This window comes from Somniosus microcephalus, chromosome 18 (assembly GCF_052327205.1).
Source record: "Somniosus microcephalus isolate GS21.2 chromosome 18, FLI_Smic_1.0, whole genome shotgun sequence".
NCBI lineage: Eukaryota > Metazoa > Chordata > Chondrichthyes > Squaliformes > Somniosidae > Somniosus > Somniosus microcephalus.
In genome coordinates, this window is record NC_141004.1 from 65773523 (window position 1) to 65788101 (window position 14579).

Genomic DNA, 14579 nt, shown 5'->3' on the forward strand with positions numbered 1-14579 from the left:
TCGATTTGCCAGGACACTGGTCCCAGCCTGGTTTAAGTGGAGACTATCCCAACGGAACAGCTCCCTCTTTCACCAGTACTGGTGCCAGAGCCCCATGAATCGAAACCTATTTCCACCCACACTACTCTTTGAGCCATGCATTTAACTCTGTGATCTGTCCCTATGCCAATTTGCACGTGGCTCAAGTTACAATCCAGAGATTATTACCTTTGAGGTTCTGCATTTTAATTTGGACCCTAGCTCCTCAAACTCTCTCAGCAGAACCTCATTCCCAGTTCTACCTATGTTGTTGGTTCCCATGAGAACCATGACAACTGGACCCTCCTCTTCCCACTCCAAATTCTTCTCCAGCTGGGAGGAGATATCCTTAACCCTGGCACCGGGCAGGCAACACAGCCTTCGGAACTCCCGGTCACGGCTGCAGAGAACAGTATCTATCCCCCTGACTATACTGTCCCCTAACATTACAACATTCCTTTTCACACACCCCCACCTGAATGGCATCCTGTACCACGGTACCCTGGTCAGCTTGCTCATCCACCCTGCAGACTTTGCCCTCATCCACACAGATAGCAAGAACCTCACACCTGTTGGATATGGGCAAAGACCATAATAACTCTGTTTTAGATCTTTACTGATATATTACTAACTGCAACAGATGATTGGTGTCTTGAGCACTGATGAGCTATATTGGGAATAGTAGGTCACAGTTTGTAACCACAATTAACGACAAGCCAGTATATACTGGTCTGAGTCACGACACCCTGCAGAGGTGCTGAACACCTCACAGAACAGAATATGGGCCAGGAAATCAGAAGCTGGCTCAGGAAAAGATTGGCAGAGGCTGGGAGCACGTCACCTGCTTGCCTTCTAATTTGACATGATAGGGCGTGGCACAGAGGAGACTGAAGAATTGGAAAGAAGAGACAATGGGGTCGATTTTCCTGAAGCTGTTGGGAAGAAGGCGGGACTACAACTTTCGGGCTTTAGACCCGCCTACTTCGACGTCCGGCCAATCCACGTGATTTTCCCTTGATTGACCTTGTTGAGCCCGCCCAGCGGGCTCAGCAGGCCAATTAAGGGCCACCCGGCAACAGGTGACGTCACAGACTGCAATTTCATCTGTCAAGAGTTCTTGACAGATGAAATATCAGTGTTTCACAGCTGTTTGAAGCGGCGAAACACTGACAGTCTGAGTTCTAACATGAGTCCTTCTGCACAGACTCAGTTAGAACTCTCAGCAGCACTCAAAGATGAAGGCTGTCATTTTTCACAGATCACAGCCGTTCAGCTTTAAGTGCCGGCTGAGTGATGGGCTCCCGACGGCTACAGGAAGAAAGGCTGTTAAGGTAAGTACAGGTAAATAAAAGTCCTTTACACACTTTAGACACACCAAACACACTTACCTTTGCACTCATGCACCCATCACTCACCTGAGCACCGACATCGCGACCCCTCCAACTCCTTCAACCCGACGGTCCACCTGCTCTAACCTGGCATGGTTTGGAGCCGTCGGGAATCCCACATGAAACCGCTCAAAATAGGGATTAGGCTAAAACTGCCTGTTAACTACCTGTTAACAGGCAGTTAATTGGCACTAATCCCTTCCCGCCTGGTTTCAGCGGGTCCCAGTGCGGGGCGGGTACCCGCCTCCTCTGAAACTTGCGTGGGGCGGGGTTTTGGGCGGGATGGTGTCGGGGCCCCCAAATTCGGGATTTCCCCCCCTCCCACACGCCTGAACCCCGCCTGACGGCTCCAGGAAAATCGACCCCAATGACTTAAAACAGTGGGCAGCTATACAAATCAGATACAGATCAGCATAGATCTCAGGGTCAATCCTCTGCCTGCATTTGAGAGCTAGCTCCTCTCAGCAGGGAGACAGCACAGTTTGGGTGAGCGGCCTTGGAGAATCTGGAGAGAAGATTCGTCAAGGCTCCCATAGAGAAAGACTTTAATCCCTTGAGTCTGTCTGGAAAAAAAGCCAGATGCTGGAGGTGAAAATCACAGTGGGTAGAAAATTGTCTTGTGCGATATCAAATCAACCGCCCGTTATACTCTCCGCCCGTTATACTCCCCGCCCGTTATACTCCCCGCCCGTTATACTCCCCGCCCGTTATACTCCCCGCCCGTTATACTCCCCGCCCGTTATACTCTCCGCCCGTTATACTCCCCGCCCGTTATACTCCCCGCCCGTTACACTCTATGCCCGTTATACTCCCCGCCCGTTATACTCCCCGCCCGTTACACTCTATGCCCGTTATACTCTCCGCCCGTTATACTCCCCGCCCGTTACACTCTATGCCCGTTATACTCTCCGCCCGTTATACTCCCTGCCCGTTATACTCCCCGCCCGTTATACTCCCCGCCCGTTATACTCCCCGCCCGTTATATTCTCCGCCCGTTATACTCCCCGCCCGTTATACTCCCCGCCCGTTATACTCCCCGCCCGTTACACTCTATGCCCGTTATACTCCCCGCCCGTTACACTCTATGCCCGTTATACTCCCCGCCCGTTATACTCTCCGCCCGTTGTACTCTCCGCCCGTTGTACTCTCCGCCCGTTGTACTCCCCGCCCGTTGTACTCCCCGCCCGTTGTACTCCCCGCCCGTTGTACTCCCCGCCCGTTATACTCTCCGCCCGTTATACTCCCCGCCCGTTATACTCCCCGCCCGTTATACTCCCCGCCCGTTATACTCCCCGCCCGTTATACTCCCCGCCCGTTATACTCCCCGCCCGTTATACTCTCCGCCCGTTATACTCTCCGCCCGTTGTACTCTCCGCCCGTTGTACTCTCCGCCCGTTGTACTCCCCGCCCGTTGTACTCCCCGCCCGTTGTACTCCCCGCCCGTTGTACTCACCGCCCGTTGTACTCACCGCCCGTTGTACTCACCGCCCGTTGTACTCCCCGCCCGTTGTACTCCCCGCCCGTTATACTCCCCGCCCGTTATACTCCCCGCCCGTTATACTCTCCGCCCGTTATACTCCCCGCCCGTCATATTCTCCGCCCGTCATACTCCCCGCCCGTCATACTCTCCGCCCGTTATACTCCCCGCCCGTTATACTCCCCGCCCGTCATATTCTCCGCCCGTCATACTCTCCGCCCGTCATATTCTCCGCCCGTCATACTCCCCGCCCGTTATACTCCCCGCCCGTTATACCCCCCGCCCGTTATACCCTCCGCCCGTTATACTCCCCGCCCGTTATACTCTCCGCCCGTTATACTCCCCGCCCGTTATACTCCCCGCCCGTTATACTCTCCGCCCGTTATACTCCCCGCCCGTTATACTCCCCGCCCGTTATACTCCCCGCCCGTTATACTCCCCGCCCGTTATACTCTCCGCCCGTTATACTCCCCGCCCGTTATACTCCCCGCCCGTTATACTCCCCGCCCGTCATATTCTCCGCCCGTCATACTCCCCGCCCGTCATACTCCCCGCCCGTCATACTCACCGCCCGTCATACTCACCGCCCGTCATACTCACCGCCCGTCATACTCACCGCCCGTCATACTCCCCGCCCGTCATACTCCCCGCCCGTCATACTCCCCGCCCGTCATACTCCCCGCCCGTCATACTCCCCGCCCGTCATACTCCCCGCCCGTCATACTCCCCGCCCGTCATACTCCCCGCCCGTCATACTCCCCGCCCGTCATACTCCCCGCCCGTTATACTCCCCGCCCGTTATACTCTCCGCCCGTTATACTCCCCGCCCGTTATACTCTCCGCCCGTTATACTCCCCGCCCGTTATACTCCCCGCCCGTTATACTCTCCGCCCGTTATACTCCCCGCCCGTTATACTCTCCGCCCGTTATACTCCCCGCCCGTTATACTCTCCGCCCGTTATACTCTCCGCCCGTTATACTCCCCGCCCGTTATACTCCCCGCCCATTATACTCCCCGCCGATATACTCCCCGCCCGTTAAACTCCCCGCCCGTTATACTCCCTGCCCGTTAAACTCCCCGCCCAGAAGTGAAAGTCAAGCGAGGTGTATAACAGGTGGCTGATGCGATGCCGCCCGTTTAGTGCTAGCTCCGAAGGCGAATCTCTACCCAGTGTCTAACCTATTGTCCTGAACACAATACTTGATCTACACACTCCACTCCAGAGGCACATTGATTGGAAAGGTGGGCTGGGGAATGGAAACGTGTGATGGTATCACATCAGAATGGTGTTGAGAATAGTGACTACAGAAGGGATGGACAAACGGTAACGGGCACAACCTGAGCTTTCCAATGAAGTTTTCTCCCCCTCGGGACAGATCAGTCGGATCTATTGAAATGAGGTAATTGGACGTCTTGCTCTTCTTCCGCTTCCTCCCAGCTAGCAAGAAAACCTGGGGAGAAGGAGAGGTTTAGTTGGAAGCACAGTTAATACCCGGATTAACCAATGATGTAAAGTCTGAATCTAAATCCCAATCAATTCAACCTGGACTGTTCTTTAATGGGACTTTCAGCACTGAGTAACATCCGGTTAATGTGGACAAGTGTAATGTGAGCTTTACTGTAACGTGTAGTGAGCCAGTGAGCAGCCGGGAATGTCAGTCATTCTATAACATGTGAACGTGGCCAGCTTGGTAACTCTGCTGATAGAGCTACTGGCCCAAATGTTCCGATCCCTACAGTTACCCACATTCCAGTTTCCCACCTTCACTGGTGACTTTTCATTATTTTTAGATAGGCTATGAGAAGGAGCTCAGTGAACTGAAGTAACCTTCCATTACTTCTTTCTGGAGAGACAGGAACAGTATCAAAACCTCCCCGCAGAAGCATATCTGTGCCAGACTAATACTAATGGATGTGGAGAAGTCCACTGTTGTCCTTAAACGGGGTGTATCTTCTGCTAAATCACCCACAGTTCCCAACTGTTCTGACAGGAGATGTTGCTATATTTACTAGTACCCCTCTGCCACCCTTTGTTAGTGCTAGCTGAGGATAGCCTGGGAAGTAGTGTGGAGCTCTGAGCTGAGGCTCTGTGTGGAGCTCTGAGCTGAGGCTCTGTGTGGAGCTCTGCGCTGTGTGTGGAGCTCTGCACTTTGTGTGGAGCTCTGTGCTGAGACTCTGTGTGGAGCTCTGTGCTGAGGCTCTGTGTGGAGCTCTGTGCTGAGGCTCTGTGTGGAGCTCTGAGCTGAGGCCCTGTGTGGAGCTTTGAGCTGAGGCTGTGTGTGGAGCTCTGCGCTGTGTGTGGACCTCTGCATTGTGTGTGGAGCTCTGTGCTGAGACTCTGTGAGGAGCTCTGTGCTGAGGCTCTGTGTGGAGCTCTGTGCTGAGGCTCTGTGTGGAGCTCTGTGCTGAGACTCTGTGTGGAGCTCTGCACTGAGACTCTGTGAAGCTCTGTGCTGAGACTCTGTGGAGCTCTGTGTGGAGCTCTGTGCTGAGTCTCTGTGTGGAGCTCTGTGCTGAGGCTCTGTGTGGAGCTCTGCGCTGAGACTCTCTGGAGCTCTGTGCTGAGACTCTCTGGAGCTCTGTGCTGAGACTCTGTGTGGAGCTCTGTGCTGAGGTTCTGTGTGGAGCTCTGCGCTGAGACTCTGTGGAGCTCTGTGCTGAGGCTCTGTGTGGAGCTCTGTGCTGAGGCTCTGTGTGGAGCTCTGTGCTGAGGCTCTGTGGAGCTCTGTGCTGAGGCTCTGTGTGGAGCTCTGTGCTGAGTCTCTGTGTGGAGCTCTGTGCTGAGGCTCTGTGTGGAGCTCTGTGCTGAGACTCTGTGGAGCTCTGTGCTGAGACTCTGTGTGGAGCTCTGTGCTGAGACTCTGTGTGGAGCTCTGTGCTGAGGCTCTGTGTGGAGCTCTGTGCTGAGGCTCTGTGTGGAGCTCTGTGCTGAGGCCGGTGCTGATGTTAATGGTTGCTCCATCTGTAATTGATTTTTTTAAAGTTTTTCTTTTGTAGAATATTGGTGCAATGGGCAGTCACTGGGCCAGTCACAGTTACAGAGCAAACAAGTGAAAAACAATGTTAGATGTAGTTAAAAATCTTGTCGGACTGTAAACTGTAACTGGGTCTTTCTCACTCACGGAATAACGCAGCTCTTCCACTGGTCCCCACCAAGCAGCTTCTGTTTGATTTTTAAAGAATTTCTTAATCAACCAAAGCAAAGTTTACACTGTGAACACCAGAGGCCAAAGACCAGTCAGCTCAGTCGGAGATATTCATGAGATAAAATCTGATAAAAGGCCCCCAAAAAATGACTAAACAAACTAGAATTGGCAATCCATTTCAATCACCAACTCCTGAAGGAAGGCCGGTGGTTCCGTCAGCGTATTTTGGTACCCTACCTTTTTACTGTCGTCTGTGTCCAGATGCAGGTAGTACGTGGGATAAAGGCCTCGGTCCATGCCTTTCTTGTCTCTCGTGACTCTGCATTTGATGGTCACGCCCTGTGCTGCAGGCCTCAACACAAACTTCTCCAGGTCATCAACCTCCACAATGGGAGATTCTGTCCTGGACGTGATGCTGTCCTGGAAACAGAAAATGGGTGATTACCAGCCCTGACGTGCTCAACGCTGGGCTGTGGACTCCAGCAGTACACCATGTGCCCTGCTCCAGCAAACTTTACTTCTTCCATCCTTAGTTCAGGCATCAGTTAGTGGATCACTGGATGGTCCAGTAGATCTCATTTCCGATATATGCGGGAGCAAATACAGTGCAGTTTATACACAAGCAGAAGGACGCTAAAGATTTTTAGAATTGGGTGCCACCTCTTGATATTAATGGTTGGTCAGGAATGAGGGTGGGAATTTTAACTCAAAGGTCTGAAACTGGCCTAGCGAGCAGCCGGCCTGTCCGGGACTGGCAGCAGGAGGCCCAGCTCTAAACCTCTCAGGTTCAGGGCTGAGGAGTATTGGATTCTCAAATCGTGTTACTGAATGGTGGAAGCATTCATTTAGCAGTCAATAGCACTAATACAAGGGCTAGGGACACAACCGCCACTGCGCTCATGGCCATCTCAATCCATGTCCTATCTCAGTGCCTAGCTCCTTATCAGTAGCTTGTGAAAATTTCAGAACCCAATCGTTTTTATGATCTCTGATGTACCCTTACAAGATAGTCACGTGTCAAAAATATCCCGATTCCTTTCTTTAATCCTTGGCAGTCCCCCAGATCTTGCCCGTAGCCATTCACTTCTGCGACCAGTCCAGCCTCAGACTGCCGCACTTACTCTGTTACCATGTTCATCTCCTTCCAGTTCCTATCGCCCATACACTGGCTGGGTCCCCTTCCCTGACTCTGACATCAGTCCCACCTCCCAATTACTGTCAATAGGCCTGTTGCCATCCAGCGTATCAGAAGTTAATCAAACCGCAGGTGAATCAATGGGATCATGAAATACTTCACAGTGCCTGGATTATACTAAAAATAAACTTACAGTTTTTGATTTTTTCTTTGAAGATTTTCCCTTTCTATTGCTGTTCTTTAGTGCGATTGTGTTTTCTTCATCCTCATCATCGGATCCTATCAGATCAAAGACATACGGTTACTCACAGCCAGAGAGAATATCTGAATCTGGTGCTTGTGATGGGCACCGGGATCACTGTATCTCACAGGAACATAGGAACAGGAGGAGGCCATTCAGCCCCTCGAGCCTGTTCCGCCATTCAACGCGACCATGGCTGATGTGCGACTTAACTCCATATACCCGCCTTTGCCCCATATCCCTTAATACCTTTGGTTAACAAAAATCTATCAATCTCAGATTTAAACTTAACAATTGATCTATCATTAACAGCTTTACCGAGAGAGAGTTCCAAACTTCTACCACCCTTTGTGTTTCTTAACATCACTCCTGAAAGGTCTGGCTCTAATTTTTAGACTGTACCCCGAGTCCTAGAATCCCCAACCAGCGGAAATAGTTTCTCTCTATCTACCCTATCTGTTCCCATTAATATTTTGAAAGCTTTGATCAAATCACCCCTTAACCTAAATTCCAGGGAATACAACCCTAGTTTGTGTAATCTCTCCTCGTAATTTAACCCTTGGAGTCCGGGTATCATTCTGGTAAACCTACGCTGCACTCCCTCCAAGGACAATATATCCTTCCTAAGGTGTGGTGCCCTGACCAGATCAAAACCAGAATCTGGCCAGCCCATCAGTGCAGGCAGGACAATTGAGTACATTAGGCAATCAAGATTATATCAGTGTGCCGTCTGCTGGTTTAATTAACTAAATGTCTTGCTTGGGTTTAGTAATGACTATTAATGAGCTATAATTATGTCATTAACTTCCGCCTATTCCCATATTCACTTTGAATCTGGGATACACTTCGAGTCAGCTACATAGGGCGTTGTGATAGGTCATTAAATGTTTGCTAACCTTTCCTTACCTCTCAGAGAGCACGGTACATATTCTGCAGAAAACAGTCGGGGTTTTAAAAGCTAGTTGTAAATGCCATATTGCTTTATCTTTTACTCTATTTTCCCACCATAATCTCTGCTGCTGATATTCTTCCCGCTGCTCCTAGGGGGTGCGATGCTCAGACCATCCCTTGCGGGTGCCCACATTAGCGCGCCCTGCCCTACCAACAGGCACTGCCTCTCCAGAGTATGTCCGACTCTGAATTCTTTCCATTCTCCCAGGATGGCGCGCTATCCGGCCAAACATTGAAGGGCTGAAATGACACTTTGAAGGTGGGGCTTACACCTTGGTGAAAGTATGCAGACAACCTGCTGTTGAAGTAAGTAATGTGGTAAATAATTAACTGCGCGCCCCCCCGCTTTCCAGGTCAACATAACAGCCTGTCATTAGGTGGGAATTCATAAGGTCCAGGATGGACACAGAGACAGAGGATTTCCAGAGATGTGAAGTAAACTCTTTCGTATCCGGCACCTACAGGACCGGGATGGTGCCGGTTGATTTTAAATTCCGGATAACGGAGAGGTATACCGACCGAGGCAATTTATATATCGGCCGACCTCAGGCCAGAAGGTGGTAATTCAGTGGGGGTGTTCCGAACTCAGGAGGGGAGGTGGGACATGGAGTGGCAATGGCCCAAGCTGGTTATTCTGGCCCCACAAATATACAGTAAAACTTCCCTTTGGGTTCCTCTTTGGCTGGACTGCCAGCTGATGCTGTGCGGGGAAGACCGCAGCACCCACAGCGACGGCGGGAACAAGTGCGAAGTCATTCCCCACCATTTTCGGGACACGACTGCCCCGTTCCTTCTGGGGCGGAAGCCTCAAAACCTACTCCTGAATTTTGCCGGTTATTAAAGAATTCCGGATGATTAAGTGCCGTTTAAACAAGAGTTTACTGTACGCTGAGATTTTTAACTTTAAAATCCCTATCCAGCTTATTGTTGGTGAATATATTACTGCGACAGCAACAACACCTGTTGCACATTTAATGTATAAAGTCCCAAGGTGCTGCACAGAGGGTTAATCAGAAAACAATGGGACATTGAGCCAAAAGAGGAGATATGAGAAGGGTTGAGCAAAAGCTTCACATTAAGGAGGATCTTATAGGTGCGGAGGGAGGTGCAGAGGTGGAAGGATTCAGGGAGGCAATTCCAGAACTTGGGGCCCTCGGCAGCTGAAGGCACGGCCACCAATGGTGGGACAATGAGAAGGAGGGATGCACAAGCGGTCAGAGGAATGGAGAGTCCAAGGGGTGGGTTGCAGCGCTGGTGGACGGGTGAGGCCACGGAGGGATTTATAGACAAGAATGGGAATTTTATATTTGTGGCAGTGGCAGGCCTGGAGCCAGTGAGCAGAGGGGTGATGGGTAAACGGGACTTGGTGCGAGTTAGGAGACGGGCAGCAGAGCTTTGAATGGGCTCAAGTTTACGTAGGGTGGAAGATGAGAGGAGAGCATTGGAATAGTCAGGCCTAGAGGTGGCAAAAGCCTGGATGGGGGATTCAGTGGCAGATGGGCTGGGGCCGGGGTAGAGGCTGTCGATGTTACAGAGGTGGAAGTAGGTGGTCTTTCTGATGGAGAGCGTATGGGATTGAAAGCTCAACTAGGAGGCCGAGGTTGTGAGCAGTCTAGTTTAACCGGAGATAATGGCTGGGTTAGGGATTGAATCGGTTACAGGAGTGCAGAGTTTGTGGCGGGGTCGACGGTGACGTCTTGGATCTTTCCCACGTTTTACTGGAGGAAACTGCAGCTCATCCAGGACTGGATGTCAGACAAGCAGTCTGACGACACAGAGGCACATGTTTGTGTGTGGAGTCTCCAAGGGCAGCATGTAAAGGAAGAAGAGAAGGGGGGGCGGTCAAGGATAGATTTAATTTATGAAACAGTATACAGTGGGACTGCTGGTTTTTGATCCAGCAGGCTAAGTAGTTGTCTGGTTGCGTAGTAACCAGTTGAACTTATATTCTTTGCAGCTAAGGTTCAATCTCTGGTCTCTGCACCTGATTGGCTACAACTGTGACACCAAGGCTTGGAATGAAAAAACCTGTGGATTTCAGGAAGTGGAGGAGACTGAGGAGGGTAAAGTGATCCACAGTTTCATTGTCCTGAGGCGGAGACTGAGGAGGGTAAAGTGATCCACAGTTTCATTGTCCTGAGGCGGAGACTGAGGAGGGTAAAGTGATCCACAGTTTCATTGTCCTGAGGCGGAGACTGAGGAGGGTAAAGTGAGCCACAGTTTCATTGTCCTGAGGCGGAGACTGAGGAGGGTAAAGTGAGCCACAGTTTCATTGTCCTGAGGAGGAGACTAAGGAGGGTAAAGTGATCCACAGTTTCATTGTCCTGAGGCGGGCGCAGGAGATGGTGTGATGGGGGGTAGTTGTAACTTGGGGCCATGGTGTAAAATGGGCGCTATCGAATTGGCCGTCCATTGTAAACCCTGCATGCTTCTCCTCTCCATGGAACATCACGGAAGGGAAAGTCAGGCGGGCTGTATAATCGGCAACCAATTCGATATCGCCTATTTTATACCATCGCCCCAAGTTAGAATTACCCACCAAGGTGTCTGGATTTCAACACAGTCAGGGTGCAGGGAGCATAACCATCACCGTAATCCTATAATAAACCATTTGTTCAGGTTCTGCCAAAGAGTGTGGGTCACATCTAGGGGTAGGACAACCTGACTCATTGAGGGAGGTGAGTGGAGTGAAGGGGAAGGGGGAGGTGTGAGGGACACCTGGCGAAGTATTGAGCTACAGTGAGTGAAACAGGTGTGACCTTTCTTTTTGCTCTTTCTCTCCTCTTTAGCTACACCAGCCTGGAACATGTTGGCCGTGTTCTTCTTCTTCTTCTTCTTCGCTTTTGTTGCTTTTGGATTGGGTTCTGAGTCCTCGTTCTCATCCTGCTCTGACTGCGCTTCTGGGCAGTGGTGAGACAGAAGGTACGGAAGGAGAGGAAGGAAAGATTAACAGAATGAATCAAAAGATGGAAGGAAGCAAATGATTCAAAGAGTCTGAAGAAAATTAAAATACATTGGGGGTAATTTTGACTTTGGACGACATCGATTCAGCCGCCCGTCATACATCGCTCCTGATTTCCACTTCCATTGAAGTCCATCACCCATTTACACCATCACCCAAAGTTAAAATGACCCCCATTGTCCGCGATAGATTTAAATTGATTCTGTTTTCCCAAACCCCTATGTCAGTGGAGAGATGGTGGCCCTGATTTACACCAGTATTCAGAGAGGATGACAAGGACAGTGAGGCTGACCGCCCCAGTTTCCTTTACCATTGGGACAACTGGATGACCTTTGACTGAATTTAACCCAAACCTGGACCACTAAAAGCACCTTCCCAAATCCAGAATCAAATTTTCCAGGCCCACGACTCCATTGGATAGAAAGAATCCCATTACTGGGATGTACACTTGTTTGATTTTCGACCCAACAGTCCAATTTTTCAGTGAAGTCTCTGGAAATAGAATGTAAACTTCTGTATCTTACGTTGTGATGACATCAGTTATTAAGGTTTTCAATCAAGCTCCCATCCCCCACTCCTTGCCCAGTGTTGGACTTGGGCACCAGTGCCAACCTTCCACATGTCTGCTCAACCCACCTTTGCCATATAGAATCACAGAGCACAGAGGGAGGCCACTCGGCCCATCATGTCTGTGCCAGCTCTTTGAAAGAGCTCCCCAATTAGTCCCCACCCCACCCCCCAACCCCCGCTCTTTCCCCGTAGCCCTGCAAATTTTCTTTTTAAAGTATTTATCCAATTCCATTTGAAAGTTACTATTGAATCTGCTTCCACTAACCTTTCAGGCAGGGCATTCCAGATCACAACAACTCACTGCGTAAAACAAATTCTCCCCATCTCCCCACTGGTTCCTTTATCAATTATCTTCAATCTGTGTCCTGTGGATTCCGACCTGCCCGCAAGTGGAAACAGTTTCTCCTTATTTACTCTATTATAACCCCCCAGTGCCTGTTAGACCTATTAGTCCACAGGGACCCCTAGAAAGCAGAATAAAGATGCTTTGATGTGAAATGAAAGTGTGATTGAAGAGGGAATGAAGCTAACCTTTCTTTCTGCTTTTGCCTGGTTTCTCGCCCCCGGCCTGAAACGCCAGGGTCGGAGCCTTTCTCGGAGTTTTGCTGGTTTTCCCTCTGGCCTTGGCCTCCGGCTCACTTTTGTCTTGCTCTGAGTGGCAGCCGGCGAATGATGCAAAGGTGAGAGGGCGAAGAAGACAAGCCAGTGAAGACGGAGAAACAGGAAGAGGACAGAGAGAGCGCAGGGGGCTCCGAAACTGGTCTTACAGGGGAAACGTGGCAACATTTCAAACACTTGGAATTTCATGAACAATTTATCAGCTTTTCACATTTGTTCTAATTCACAAAGAATCAGAGAAACAGAGAGAGAGACAGAGCGAGACAGAGAGACAGAGACAGAGAGAGAGAGAGAGAGACAGAGAGACAGAAAGAGAGAGAGAGAGACACAGAGAGACAGAGAGACAGAGAGACAGAGACAGAGAGACAGAGAGAGAGAGAGAGACAGAGAGAGAGAGAGACAGAGAGAAAGAGAGAGAGAGAGACAGAGAGAGAGAGAGAGAGAGAGAGACAGAATGAGACAGAGAGAGAGAGACAGAATGAGACAGAGAGAGAGAGTGCCCTCAGTAAAGAACACTAAAACACGCAAGGGCAGAACCTCCGGGGGAATATTGGTGTGGTATAAGGGAGAACTGGACAAACACATCTCACCAGTAAAACAGGGAAAATCACACGTATGGCTAAAACTAGATAAAAATATAGGAATAGCAAAAAAAGATGTTTACTTATGTGCGATCTACATACCTCCAATAGAATCGCCATATTTCAAAGAGGAGTTATTTGATACTCTCCACATGGAAATCAGCCATTTCCAGGCCCAAGGAAAGGTGATAATATGTGGGGACCTAAATGCAAGGACCGGTTGTGAACCTGACTTCATAGACCCACAGGGAAACAACCATGTGTTTGGCCAGACCCCTTTAGATGTCACACCAGCCATCGCAAATCGGAACAACCTTGATCGTGAAATAAATAAAAGTGGTAGGGAGGTAGTGCAACTCTGCCGAGCCTTAGGCCTGTACATAGTTAACGGTAGGTTCAGAGGGGACTCCCTAGGGAGACTCACATACTCCTCAACTCTTGGGTCTAGTGTGGTGGACTATACAATCACTGACCTGGACCCCTGCGATATCAACTCATTCACTGTCAGGCAGCAATCCCCCCTCTCAGACCATAACCAAATAAATATGTACCTTAAACTTTCTGCCCAAACTACAGACACAAAAAAGGAACCCAGTAAGCTCCATAAAATAAACCAGACATACAGATGGGCCCCAGACAGTGGAGAAAAATTAATCACAGCACTAAAGTCACCTGATCTCACAAGTAAAATATCAAAATTTAAAGAAAACCCATACGAGATCACCAGAGATGGTGTAAACATGGCCATAGAGGATATAAATATGATCTTCCATGAGGCAGCTGTAAAAGCCGACCTTGTGAAACAGAAGAGGAAGCGTCACAAAAGACAAAATAAAAATAAGAAATGGTTTGACCACGAATGCAAAAATGCCAGAAAAGACCTGAGAAAAATATCAAACCAAAAGCATCGCCAACCAAACAATCCGGACCTACGTACTAGATACAATGAAACCCTCAAAAGATATAAACACACCATTAGGAACAAAACACAAAACTATACCCACAAAATACTCGAAGAAATTGAAAACTCCACCAATCCAAAACAATTCTGGGAAATGTGGAATAACCTGAGTACAACACAATTGCAAGCATTACCAATCCAAGATGGCGACATCTGGAGAACACATTTTGAAAACCTCTACAAAGACATCCCAATAAACGAAACAAACCCAAGTCAACATCAGGTCACAGAAAAACTCCACACATTAGAAGCAACAATTAAAGACAACCAAAACCCTCTAGACTCCCCAATCACATGGAAAGAACTGGCCACAAAAACAAAATCTCTCCACCTAAAGAAAGCCTGTGGCCCAGACAACATCAAAAATGAAATGCTCAAGTTCAGCAATATGGAGATGCAGGGTGCGGTACTCAAATTATTCAACATCATATTACGTTCAGGCTGTTTTCCCGATATCTGGTGCCAAGGACTAATCTCCCCCATATATAAAAGTGGAAACAAATCAGACCCAAATAACTACCGCGGCATCT

At 49.5% G+C, this 14579-nt stretch overlaps 1 protein-coding gene across 2 annotated transcripts in view; it reads right to left on the reverse strand.

The window, feature by feature from the left end:
- The window catches only part of LOC147105335 (tubby protein homolog), a 132887-nt gene that overhangs the window by 25128 nt on the left and 93180 nt on the right, over nucleotides 1-14579 (reverse strand). For both annotated transcript variants that reach the window (XM_086011606.1, XM_086011605.1), the window contains 5 exons: nucleotides 12421-12540; nucleotides 11117-11257; nucleotides 7359-7444; nucleotides 6268-6450; nucleotides 4223-4335 (listed from right to left, as the gene is read on the reverse strand). In XM_086011606.1, the coding sequence (XP_085867732.1) occupies nucleotides 4223-4335; nucleotides 6268-6450; nucleotides 7359-7444; nucleotides 11117-11257; nucleotides 12421-12540 (643 nt within the window). The remainder of the gene's footprint in view (nucleotides 1-4222; nucleotides 4336-6267; nucleotides 6451-7358; nucleotides 7445-11116; nucleotides 11258-12420; nucleotides 12541-14579) is intronic.